The 12,569-nt window shown below is 44.4% G+C and overlaps 1 protein-coding gene across 1 annotated transcript in view; it reads left to right on the plus strand.

The window, feature by feature from the left end:
- LOC143983497 (complement factor B-like) overlaps window positions 1-9,105 on the plus strand; it is a 129,107-nt gene extending 120,002 nt beyond the window's left edge. Inside the window, exon 18 of the mRNA XM_077483258.1 lies at window positions 8,756-9,105. Coding sequence (XP_077339384.1) covers window positions 8,756-8,911 — 156 coding nt within the window. The 3' untranslated portion in view covers window positions 8,912-9,105. The remainder of the gene's footprint in view (window positions 1-8,755) is intronic.
- The last annotated feature ends 3,464 nt before the right edge of the window (window positions 9,106-12,569 follow it).

Genomic DNA, 12,569 nt, shown 5'->3' on the forward strand with positions numbered 1-12,569 from the left:
AAACTTCTGGAATTAGTGAAAACTTAGGTTGCCGATGCAACCATTGTGTTCTTGGAAAAGAAAATTGGGTTCTTGAGGAACATGTATAAGAAGGAGCATAATAAGATCCAGAAATCACTCAGAGCAGGAGCATCAGCAGCGCAAGTGTATGTCCCCCAAGCTGTGGTACTTCAACAAACTGCGTTTTCTGGATGACCAGACTGAAGCCAGGGAATCACTTTCTACCCTTGCCTGCAGCCTTCCCTCCACCCCAGCAGAGGCTGATGAGGAACAACCTGGGCCTTCCATCCTGTAAGAAGTGGATGTGCCCAGCTGGAGTCAGGTATGTTATTTGTATACCTATTTATTGTCCTAATATTAAAGATGTTAACTAGATGTTATAATTGATAAATTAATGATTTAAAACAAAGTGATGTATACATATCAATTGAGGAGTGTCTATAAAGTGGCAGCCAGGAGGAAGCCATGCCCAGTGGCAGCCAGGAGGAGGCCGTGCCCAGTGGCAGCCAGGAGGCCGTGCCCAGTGGCAGCCAGGAGGAGGCCGTGCCCAGTGGCAGCCAGGAGGAGGCCGTGCCCAGTGGCAGCCAGGAGGAGGCCGTGCCCAGTGGCAGCCAGGAGGAGGCCGTGCCCAGTGGCAGCCAGGAGGAGGCCGGGCCCAGTGGCAGCCAGGAGGAGGCCGGGCCCAGTAGGAACCTCACCCAATCCCAGGTGCCTCCCCTCTGCCTTACAACCAAAAGGCCCAGGAAGGGGATGATGACTGAGGAGGCAGCACTGGGCTTCATTAGGGAAGCAAGTGATGTCCTCAGAAGCCCCCCAACGCTGAATAGGCCTATGGCTGCTATCTAGCCACTAGATTGCTTAAATTGGAGGAGGGCCAACGCCTCCTTTGTGAGAGAATTATTGGTTACGCCCTAAAGGGGTTGAGGGGGCCAGCTGACTGAGAACAGCTACGTATGTGAGATCGCCCATCCTCCTCCTGCCACAAGTTCACCACCAGAGCCACAGCCTTCAAGGAAGGCTGCAGGGAGGGGTGCAGGGAAGGCTGCAGGGAAGCATGGAGGGAAGCCTGCAGAGAAGAGAAGAAAGTGATAACTTGGCTTCAGTCTGGTCTGACAGAAGACGCAGGCTGGTGTAGTACCACAGCCTGGGGACAGATATGTCATCTGCTGCTGGTCCTAATCTCTGGGATTCCTGGACCAAATTGTGCTCCAAATTATATGGACTCCTCAAGCTAACAATTTTTTCTTTTCCACAGACTTGATGTGTACTCTGGGGGCCAGAAGGCTTCGCAAATTCCAAAAGTTTCTCCAGCGTTGCCTTCCTCTTTATTTTGTTACCCAGAATAAATAGAGATCTTATTTTCTGTAAATACTTGCCTATGTGTTTTTCTACAAAAAGGACAGTTTGTGAGTAGGCAGGTACATTTCTAAAAGACAATGTCAAATTGACAAGGGACACCAACCTCCTTGAGGTTAATAAAAAATACAAGATAATGTTATTGTGGTAACTTGACACTAAAAAATAAAATTATATATGGAGATCGCTAGAAAATCTTCAATAATCCAAAAAAAAGGAGATCTTGATGAAATAAAACAAATAAAAGATGTCTATAAAAAATAATTGTAAACATTATTATGGAGATCAGGCTTTCAAAAATTAAAAGATTATTCATGAGAACAGGAGAAATAATCAAGAAATAAGTTTGTGAGATCTCTGTGTGAATATGAGTAGCAAAACAACTTCATTCTTCTAGCATTATAAAGAAGAAAAGAATGCAGTGCATTAAAAGATCACAGAATTTGCTGTGTGAGGAATGTGCTAGCTCCATTATGAACGCTAGTTTTACCACACCGAACGCTTCCATCTCGTACTTGCTTCAGAGCATGCATCGTTTTTGGTCCGTCGGAACAGCATACAGATGAGTGGTTTTCCCGGTAGGAATTGGTTCCGTCAGAAATATTTAGAACATGTTCCAATACTAGGTCCGCCAGAATTTTCAACGTAATGGGGCATACACATGATCGAAATGTACGATGAAAAGCTCCCGTCTGACTTTTTCTGTCAGACATTCCGCTCGTGTGTGCGCCACATAACAGGGTTTCTTCTAAGATTGCCCTGTATTTGGCTCCATCCATCTTCCCATCAACACTAACCAGCTTCCCTATCCCACAACATGATGCTGCCACCACCATGTTTCATGGTGGGGATGGTGTGTTCAGGGTGATGTGCAGTATTGGTCTTCCGCCAAACACAGCATTTTGTTTTTAGGCCAAAAAGTTAAATTTTGATCTCATCTGACCAGAGCACCTTCTTTCACATGTTTGCTGTGTCCCCCACATGGCTTCTCACAAACTGAAATGGGACATCTTATGGCTTTTTTTCAACAAAGGCTTTTTGCCACTCTTCCATAAAGGCCAGATTTGTGGAGTACACGATTATGGGTTGTCCTGTGGACAGGGCTGCTGATAGAAATCATGGGGCCCCGTACAGCCTACCTGATGGGGCCCCCTTTAGCCACATCCCTGGCCCCGCCCCTATACCGAGAGGCTAGGGTATACAGACAGCACCCCCCACCAATTTAACACAACTAGAGGATGATCAAATGAAATGGAATCAGTATACAGAGGTTAACTTTTTCTGAGAGATATTAAAGGAACACTCTAACCACAATGACCACTTCAGTGATTTGAAGTGATCAAAGGTGGTAGGAGTCAGTATGTGGGATGGCATATGAATATACCAAGGTGGTATAATGATTGGCTTCTAACACGGAGGGCTACACATAGATCAAAATTTGTCCGATTACTGCTAAACTGAATTTTGATGTGTGTGTACCCAGCTTTACCCAACTTCTTGCTTTAGCTGGTTTCTTCCAGCGCTGAATGGTTCCCTACAGCGCTTGTGTATGTTTTACTGACTATGGTGTCCTTTTATGAAGCAGTGAAATCTATTCACTACTTCATTCTCCGGCATTCACAGAGGAGATCTTTCTCCTCTGTATGTCAGTTTATAAAGCGGAGTAGATCGCTTCACCCTTGGAGGAGTGAAGCGATCTACAAACGCTTCTAACACTGGAGAACGGCCCCTAATACTGGAATCTCGTGAGACTTTACAAGATTACAGTATTAGAAATTCACCAATACACAGAGATGTCAATTTATTAAGCAGTGATAAATTATCACAGCTCAATACACTGACACACGGTGTGATTAATGTTAGTAAAATAAAGAGTCCCCCTACATAATATATACATGTATATACACAAACATTATATATATACACACACATTATATATAAATATGACAGGGGGACATGGTTACAGTGTTGGGGGGTCTGAACGAGGCATAAGGAAGTTAATCATCTTCCTCTTTCCCCCTCAGATCCCCCCACATTCTCTCTTCACTCCCCGGTTCTCCACCTCTGAGCTGGTGAATCGGGGAATGTGAATTCTGACACAGATCGCCAGTGAAACGCTGAGATCGCAGCTTCATAAAGTGACCGTTACTGTGTCATTCAATGAGGATTCTCAGTGTGGAGATAATTGGCGGGAGAACATATTCAAACACTTCTCCCCCCCCGATTATCTCTGGTTCATAAACTGTTTATGGGCTGTGATCAGCGGCGATCCTCTGGATCACTGCTGATCACTGCTTCACAAACAGACACCTAAGCCCAGTTGCTCACACTTCAGCCCCCCTGCGATGTGATGAGGTTTGGTGGAGGAAGAGGGCTCTGCAGCTGGCTGGAGCATGGAAACAGGTAAGTGAAAGAGTCTATCCCCCCCCCCCCCCCCTCTCTCCACACACTGCAAGGTTGGACTTTATCTCATTTCCTGGAGATGGGCTTTATTATATATATGTATACACTTTCTTTGCTGTTAATACTCAACTTTATGAATATGTTAGGAATATACTGGGACTTTTCAGGTGCTATATAAATATATTCAACATACAACTATATTAAAAGAATGATTTTGTGAAATGCATCTGTGTGTAGTCCCTGAAAAGTCCCATTATTTTCCTAACATATTCATGAATTTAGCTTTCACTTCCACCAGACCTGTCCTGCTGAGGTGCAGGGCAAGTTTACAGCACAGATTTGTACAGAGGCAGAACGGGGATCACAGGAGAAGAATGCAATCTGTCACCTGTTATCTTGCCTTGAGGAGAGCTCCGGTGTTCTGTCCTTCCCGAGGAGGGGGGAGGGAGGCCCGGGTGCTGATAGGAATACACGTCCCCTCTTCTCTTATCCATAGACCCCTGTGTTATCTGAGATCCAGGCTCCTGCGGTGATGCTCTCCTCCTCCCTCGGTCAGCCCTGTGCAGTCAGACTTTTTTTCTTTTTTTTTTATTATTCTAAATGCTGTTAAGATTGCTCGGGCCCCCCCTGCTGGCTGGGCCCGGTACAACAGGGTCAGCTGTACTGGCTTATCAGCGGCCCTGCCTGTGGACAGATTATCCCACCTGAGCTGTGGATCACTGCAGCTCCTTCAGAGTTACCATGGGACTCTTGGCTGCTTTTCTGATTAATGCTCTCCTTGCCCGGCCTCTCACTTTAGGCTGATGGCCATATCTTGGTAGGTTTGCAGTTGTGCCATACTCTTTCCATTTCCCAATTATGCATTGAACACTGATCCGTGAGATGTTCAAAGCTTGGAATATGTTTTTATAACCCAATCCTGCTTTAAATTTCTCCTCAACTTTACCCCTGACATGTCTAGTGTGTTCCTTGAACTTCATGATGCTGTTTGTTCACTAATGTTCTCTAACAAAAATATGAAGGCTTCACACAACAGTTGTATTTATACTGAGATTAAATTACACACAGGTGGACTCTATTTACTAATTAGGTAACTTCTGACTGTAATTGGTTCCACCAGATTTTAGTTAGGGGTATCAGAGTAAAGGGGGCTGGAAACAAATGCATGCCACACTTTTTACATATTTATTTGTAAAAAAAAATGTCAAAACCATTTATCATTTTCCTTCCACTTCACACTTGTGTCACTTTGTATTGATCTATCACATAAAATCTCAATAAAATACATTTACGTTTTCGGTTGTAACATGACAAAATGTTGAACATTTAAGGGGTAGGAATATTGAGTTATATATGTGCAGTGGATTTTAAGTGGTACTAAAGGCTGACTTTTTTTTTTTTACCTTCATGCATTCTATCCATGAAGGTAAAAAACCTGTGTGCAACCCCCCCCCCCCCCCCCGCCCTCCCTCCTTATACTTACCTGAGCCTGATCTCGATCCAGTGATGTGCACGAGAGCAGTAGCTCTCCCGGCACTTTGCCTTCTCCTTGGCTCAGAGACAGCCATGGAAGCCAATGGCATCTGCTGCTGTCAATCACAGCCAGTGAGGAGCGAGCGGGGGACAGGACTGAGCCATGCTCTGTGTGTCTATAGATATACAGAATGTGGCTTGGGAACGAGCATGCAGGAGTGTCCCCATAACAAGGTGCTTACTATGGAGGCCCTTGACAAGGGGGGGGGGGGGGAGGAGCCAGGAGCGTCACAGGGGTACACAAGAAGAGGAGGTTCAGGGCTGCTCTGTGCAAAATCATTACACAGAGCAGGTATGTATTTTGTTTTTTTAAATACATTTTGTTGACTTTAGTATCACTTTAATTTATTCCCTTGCTTTTTTTGAGCTTTTTCTATGCACTTATCTATTTAATTATAATTTTTAAGAGAGCATCACGGCACTAATACATATATACATGTTTTTAAATGTGGGCACACATACGCCGTATAAGTGATCACATGCAACGCATATATTATATTGCCACAGTACGTCAAAGGTGTGGGTTTTTTTCCATTTTTTTCACACGATTCCTAAAGTGTAGGTAAACTCTAAGCCCTTGTACACATGGTTTGGACATTCCGACAAAAAAATTTGTCTAATTTTTTCAGATGGATTTTGTCCGAAACTGGTGTTGCATACACACAGTCGGACAAAGTTGTCGGAAAATCTGATCGTTCGGAACGCAATGACGTTTTTTACTTATGACGGGACTATGTTCAGGCTAGTAGCCAATAGCTTTGGTCTAGGAATTTGATCTGAGCATGCGTGGCACTTTGTCCGATCGGAATTCTCTACAAACGATCGGACAAAGTCCAATCGGATCATGTTGTCGGAAAATGTTTATATCCAGCTCTCAAACTTTTTTGGTTGGACAGATGAAGCCCACACACGGTCAGATTATCAGACAACACGGTCCGATCGGACATTTTCCATCAGAATGTCTGACTGTGTGTACAAGGGCTTACAATGAACTTCTATTTGTTCATTTTTGCTCAATTAAATATACCATTGGAAGAATTTTGTTTTATCTGTTTGAGAAGTGCAAAAATAGATGCATTGTTCTTGACAGAAGTTTAGACCTGTCGTGTGTCCTCTGCATACTTACTGCGTTATTTCCCACAGCTCTTCTAGTTCTAATGTTGGATTACAGAATGATTGTCCATTATGTTCTAGAGCAGGGGTCTGCAAACCTCAGTATGAGGCCCACATCTCTTATTTCCCGAATATTATGGGCTGAAAACAAATACTTTTATAAATTAAGGATTCAAATCTCAATGAATAAGTTGTGCTACTCAGCGTGATATGATTTAGGACAACAGAAAAAAGCTTCAGTAAAACACAGCAAAGAATTTCCAAATAAACTTGAGTCAGAGTCCCCATCAAAGCCCATCAGAGTTCCTCCTTAAACTAGATGTAAACCCACTCTCATCCTTTCTAAACTACTGCAATATTGGTTGTCTAGAAGGATATACATGCCCCCTGCATGTATACTTATCTGTTAAATGTCTCCCCTCTGTCTGCTGTGAGACCCAAAAAAATGCAGATTCTGTGGGTGGGTCTGTTTTCCAGGGCTCAGTGGGTGGAGTCGTGATGTCAGTAGACTCCCCATCCACCTCTACACTCCCCTTATCAACATGCATTTTCTCCTGTGTGTTTCTTACACTGAACTTCTGCTATGATCACTAACATCCAGTCAAAACCCAGAAAAGTCTCCACATGACTTCAGCATGCCAAATCATGCTGACGTGTGGATCAGCCAGTCCTTGCAGAGCTGCTGAGGAAAGGAGTGGGGGTAGGAATTAAAAAATAATGCATGTCTTAGGCTAGTGCACGAGATATGTAAATCACCTATCAATCACAGCAAGGGGGAAGAACAGACAGTTTTCCAAGTTTGTCCATTTTATTTCACTGAACAAAGATATAAGGATTGCTCAGAGCTGGATTAACTTTGTGGCAAGACTGGACACAGCTGATCTGAAATCCCGTACTCTGTTGTGCCAGACAAAAAAAAATAAAAATTCAGGTTTTTAATCCACTTTAAGCTCTCGTGCACACTGAACACGGCTTTCATTGGGATGTTCCGATTGCCGGCAATAGGCTCCGATTTGACCTGTCAAAACGCATGTCAAATCACTTAGATGTGAACAGGGGCTATATCCTGGTCCTCATCAGAGTCCCCTCTAAAATCTTGTAATGGGCTGGATTTGGCCCAAGTTTGGAGACTCCTGTTATGCATATTGGAGAGTAGAAGTCATTGCGTAATTTAGCAAAAGACACTAGGCAGGGCTGACACCACTCGGCCCACAAAAATGCTGTGTGTTGTCAGCCCAGAACAGGACAAAGGCTCCATTCACACCAATGCTTTTTTTTTATGCTTTTTGGAGAAACACGGGACAATATTTTTAACATGGGTTCCTATGGAACACATTCACATCAATGCATTTTTGGAAAGGATCAGGGACTTTTTAAATGCAAAATGACGCTTTTTTGGGTCAAAAGACTTCAATGGAGAAGCTGTAGAAAAGCATGCGATGTGTTTTTCCTGCAATTTTGTTGTGATTTTCCTTTTTCTTTTTTTAAGCTGGACTCCAGGCATCACAATTTGAATGTCTTTAGGCATAGACCACGTGCTATATACTGCTTCAGTTTAGCAAGCTTATTTTTATTACAATTTAGCAAATCAAATTGAATTTCGTGTAATAAAAAAAAAAAGCACATGAATTTAAAGTAGAATAGCAGCTTTGGTGCAGCATTCTTTCTTTCTGTGCTGCCAATCTCTCTGCCAGGCTTATACTCAACCTTTCCCCAATCAAGCCAGATATCACTGATGAGGTCACACAGTACAGGACCCACACATGCACCTTACAATCTTCATTCAAACCAGTTGAAGTTGCTCTTTAATAATGAAAAATGAAGTGTTCACTGAAAATGCATGACACTTTCTAAAGCTGGCCATACATTATACCATTTTCTTATTGAATTACCTTTAGATTTACTTTAAAATATGTAGTGCAAGGGCCCGCCTCATTGCTTACAAATTGAAAGTGTTTAGGTTTGACCTCATTTTTTTTTTTTAGGCTCGGTTCACACTGGAACCAACTGCGGGTCGCACAGGAGTGCTGTGCGTCCCTGTTCCCCTTTTCAGGGACAATCAGGGCCGAATCTTTGCCTGAATGACGCCCTGAAACTGAGCCAAAGACGCACAGCATTCCTATGCAGTGCACTCCGCAGCCGCATATATATATATATGTGAACCGGCTCCATGGGAAGCCAGTCACATTCTCCTCCTATGCGAATTGGATGCAGAGAAAGCCGCATCTAATTCGCATAGGTGTGAACCCGGCCTTAAATCTAAAAGAAAACTGTACAAGAAAATTGTATAATGTATGGCCAGCCCAAGGTCCACCCTTCTGTAAGCTCTCTCTCCTTGTCTCCTGTACAGGTGGGGGTCATTAGCTGGGGAACAGTGGTCAGCTGTGAGGGATATAAAAGGAAAACTCCAGTTCCATCCGCCTCCCGGGACTTCCATGCTGAAATTGTCCATTCTATGGACTGGATAGAGAAAGTTGTAAAGAATGAACTTATATACCTGAATTAAAGCTTTCAATCCATGAAACATTGTAAATGCAGAGAAAGAAGCACATCGTCAAAGACTGCTGTCTAAAACCAAGATTGACAGCTATTTAAAGGAATACTCCCATTATATTAAACATGGCTGATTTCTGCACAAAACATTTTGTCATGCAATGTTATTCTAAATAACTGGCAAAAATAAAATCACATTTCCATGCACTCATCACAGCAGGACTCTGTTTTCATGATGAAAGAAGGCAGGAACTTTAGCAGAGGTGAGATCAGACTGCACAGAGGTGCATGCTTCTAAAGTTCCTTGAAGCTGGGTTCACATCTATGCGAATTGGATGTGGGTTTCTCTGCATCAAATTTGCATGACAGGAGATTGTGACCTGCTCTCTATGGAGATGGTTCACATATCTCTGGGGTGACTGTGGAGTGGCTTGCACAGAAACTCTGCGTCTTTTGCTCAGTTTCAGGGTCGAATTCAGGCAAAGATTTAATTGGTCTCTGAAATGGAGAACAGGAATGGACAGCATTCCTGTGCAATCCACGGCCATCTGGCGTGTGAACCCAGTCTGGCACCTAACTCACCAAACCATGTGTTTATGGAGCTGGCTTTGTGCACAGGGGCACAGTCATACTGGAACAGGCCGGGTTCACACTGGTACCACAAACGCTCCAACATTGGGAGCTCATGTCGCATGACCTGTGAAAATCAATGATTCCTTTCCTAACTGGTAAGACACAAGTCGGTCCGACTTTGAAAATGCTCCCTGTACTACTTTGGTCCGACTTTGATCGTACGTCAGCCTATTGACTATCATTGAATTCGGATCGCTGTCTTGCATGATCCGACTTTGGCATGCGACTTGTGCTCTGATGATCTTGAGGGGGGACTCGCCAAATTTTAAATAAAAAGCCGGCATGGGTTCCCCCTCCAGGAGGATACCAGGCCCTTGGGTCTGGTATGGTTTTTAAGGGGAACCCCCTATGCTGAAAAAACGGTGCGGAGGTCCCCCCCAAAATCCATACCAGACCCTTATCCGAGCACGCAGCCTGGCTGGTCAGGAAGAGGGAGAGGGGTGGGGATGAGCGAGCACCCCCCTCCTGAACCATACCAGGCCACATGCCCTCAACATGGGGGGGGTGGGTGCTTTGTGGCAGAGGGGCACCCTGGGGCCCCCCAACCCAGAGCACCTTGTCCCCATGTTGTCAGGGTCTGCAGGCGGTGGGCTCATTGGAATCCAGAAGCTCCCTTTAATAAGGGGGCCCCCAGATCCCTGCCCCCACCCTATGTGAGTGAGTATGGGGTATATTGTACTCCTACCCATTCACCTGGGGAAAAAAAGTGTCAATAAAAAAAACACCGGAGAGCGTGGAGAAGTCAGAGCTGCCTAATAAATTACTTTAAAAACCTGTCTTGTGTTTTTTTTTTTTTTTTTTACACATTTTTTTTTTTACACATTTTTTTTCCCCAGGTGAATGGGTAGGGGTAAGATGTACCCCATACTAATTCACATTAGTGCTGGAATCTGAGGGCCCCCTTATTAAGGAAAAAAGTAATTCAAAACTGCTTGCAGCTTTTACGTAATGTCTGGTCCCGGTAATATGGATGAAAATCATTGAGAAAAATGGCATGGGTACCCCCCCCCCCCCCCCCCAGTCCAGTTTAACAAGACCCGTGGCCACTCATTAAAATAAGAAAAGAGGTTTAACCCTAAACTATGTAGAGGGTTCATTACTGTAAGAGCAGCAGGGATGTGGAATTCCCTTCCACAGGCGGTGGTCTCAACGAGGAGCATTGATAGTTTCAAGAAACTATTAGATAAGCACCTGAATGACCACAACATACAGGGATATACAATGTAATACTGACATATAATCACACACATAGGTTGGACTTGATGGTCTTTTTTTCAACCTCACCTACTATGTAACTATGTATTACCAGCCCCTTTGAGCCTTGTATGGATATTAAACAGAACCCCACACCCAAATTAAAAAAGAAAAGGCGTGGGGCCCCCAGGCCCTATATACTCTGAACAGCAGTATACAGGCGGTGCAAACAAGACAGGGACTGTAGGTTTGTTGTTAAGTAGAATCTGTAATTTTGAACTGGTACGTTTTTAAAGTGTAGCTCCAGCCAAAAAAATCAATTTTTAAGCTTTTTGGAAAACATAGGCAAGGGTTATCATCCCTGTAACATTTCTTTTGCTGTCTGTGCAACTCTTCAGAAGATTTCACCTCACTTTCTGTCCCAATGACAAATGTTTTTTCAAAATTTGGGGGTTTTAGTGAAACAAGGATTGGTGATAAAGCATCAGTGAAGAGGAGACATGTTTTTTCCCATATCAACTCTTACAGGAGAGAATTTCACTTCCTAGAGGTAAATTTCATCTCACTTCCTGTTGTCTCCTTCTGTTTGCAAGTAGGAGGCGTTTGTAAGTTGGATGTTTGAAAAGTAGGGGCCTGCCCTATATACTCTGCAGAAATTTGGGCCTCAGGTGTTGGTGTTGCCACAACACTGTAAGCCCTCACAGTTACTCTTGGTGGGCGCTGGAACGCCCTGCTGTGAACTATTATATCAAGAATTCTAATTGCATGCACCTGTTGAACAGTGGCATAAAAATTGGGCCTTTGGTGGTGTTGCCACAACACTGCAACCCCTCACAGATACTCTAGTTGGAGCACAGGAATGAGCCCTGCTGCAAAATATTACAATTTTTGATGCAATTACATGTCCCTGTTGAACAGGGGCAGAAAAATTGGGCTTTAGGCACTGGTGCCACAACACTGCAACCCATCCCCGATACTGTAGTTGAACTCAGCAAAGAAACCTCCTGCAAAATATTGCATCAAAAATTGTAATTACACGCCCTTGGTAAACAGGGGCTGAAAAATTGGGCCTTAGCCAGTGGTGGCGGCGCCCAGAACCAATCTGGAACCGATCAGACCTTGGGGCTGCGGACTAAAAAATTGTCTAAACGCATGGGTAAGGCGGCCACCTTCTCCGCCGCTCCTTCTGTGACTGACCGAAGCCTCAGCAACACGTTGTCCAGGACCAGGAATTTGTAACCTCCCAGGCTCTGGGAACACGTTGCACAAACCTTTCTGCAAGGCCTCCCAAAGATGTTTCATCCTCTGCTCCCTCTGCGATGGCAAGATAAGGTCCTCAACCTTACCCCTGTAACGTGGATCAAGGAGAGATGCCAGATGGTAATGATCCCCCTCCTTGATACCACAAATACAAAGATCCTTCTGCAGGCTTTGCAGGAACAGGGAGGCCATGCAGCATAGGTTTGCTGAGGCATTTGGTCCGGAGTCCTCTGGGTCACTAAGGAAGACCTGATCCACAGCCACCTCCTCCCAGCCATGTACAAGTCCATGGGTTTCTTGGGACTGTAAATAATCCCTTAAAGACTGCTGCTGATGCTGAGTGCTAGGCTCCACCTCCATGCTGACACAATCCTCCTCCTCCACGTGCTCTTCTTGTGTGATTGGCGGGCCAGCAGGAACATTGTCTGGATAAAGAGGACCTTGGGAGATGAGGAAGTTCTCATCTTCCTCCCTCTGTTCTGCCTCAAGTGCCCTGTTAATTATTCCATGCAGCGTGTGCTCCAAACAGGTGGACAACAGGGACAGTGTCACTGATGCATGCACTGTTCACCATCCTCGTGGCC

This window comes from Lithobates pipiens, unplaced genomic scaffold (assembly GCF_037356315.1).
Source record: "Lithobates pipiens isolate NorthernLeopardFrog02 unplaced genomic scaffold, aLitPip1_a1.2 Scaffold_1, whole genome shotgun sequence".
Classification (NCBI taxonomy): Eukaryota; Metazoa; Chordata; class Amphibia; order Anura; family Ranidae; genus Lithobates; species Lithobates pipiens.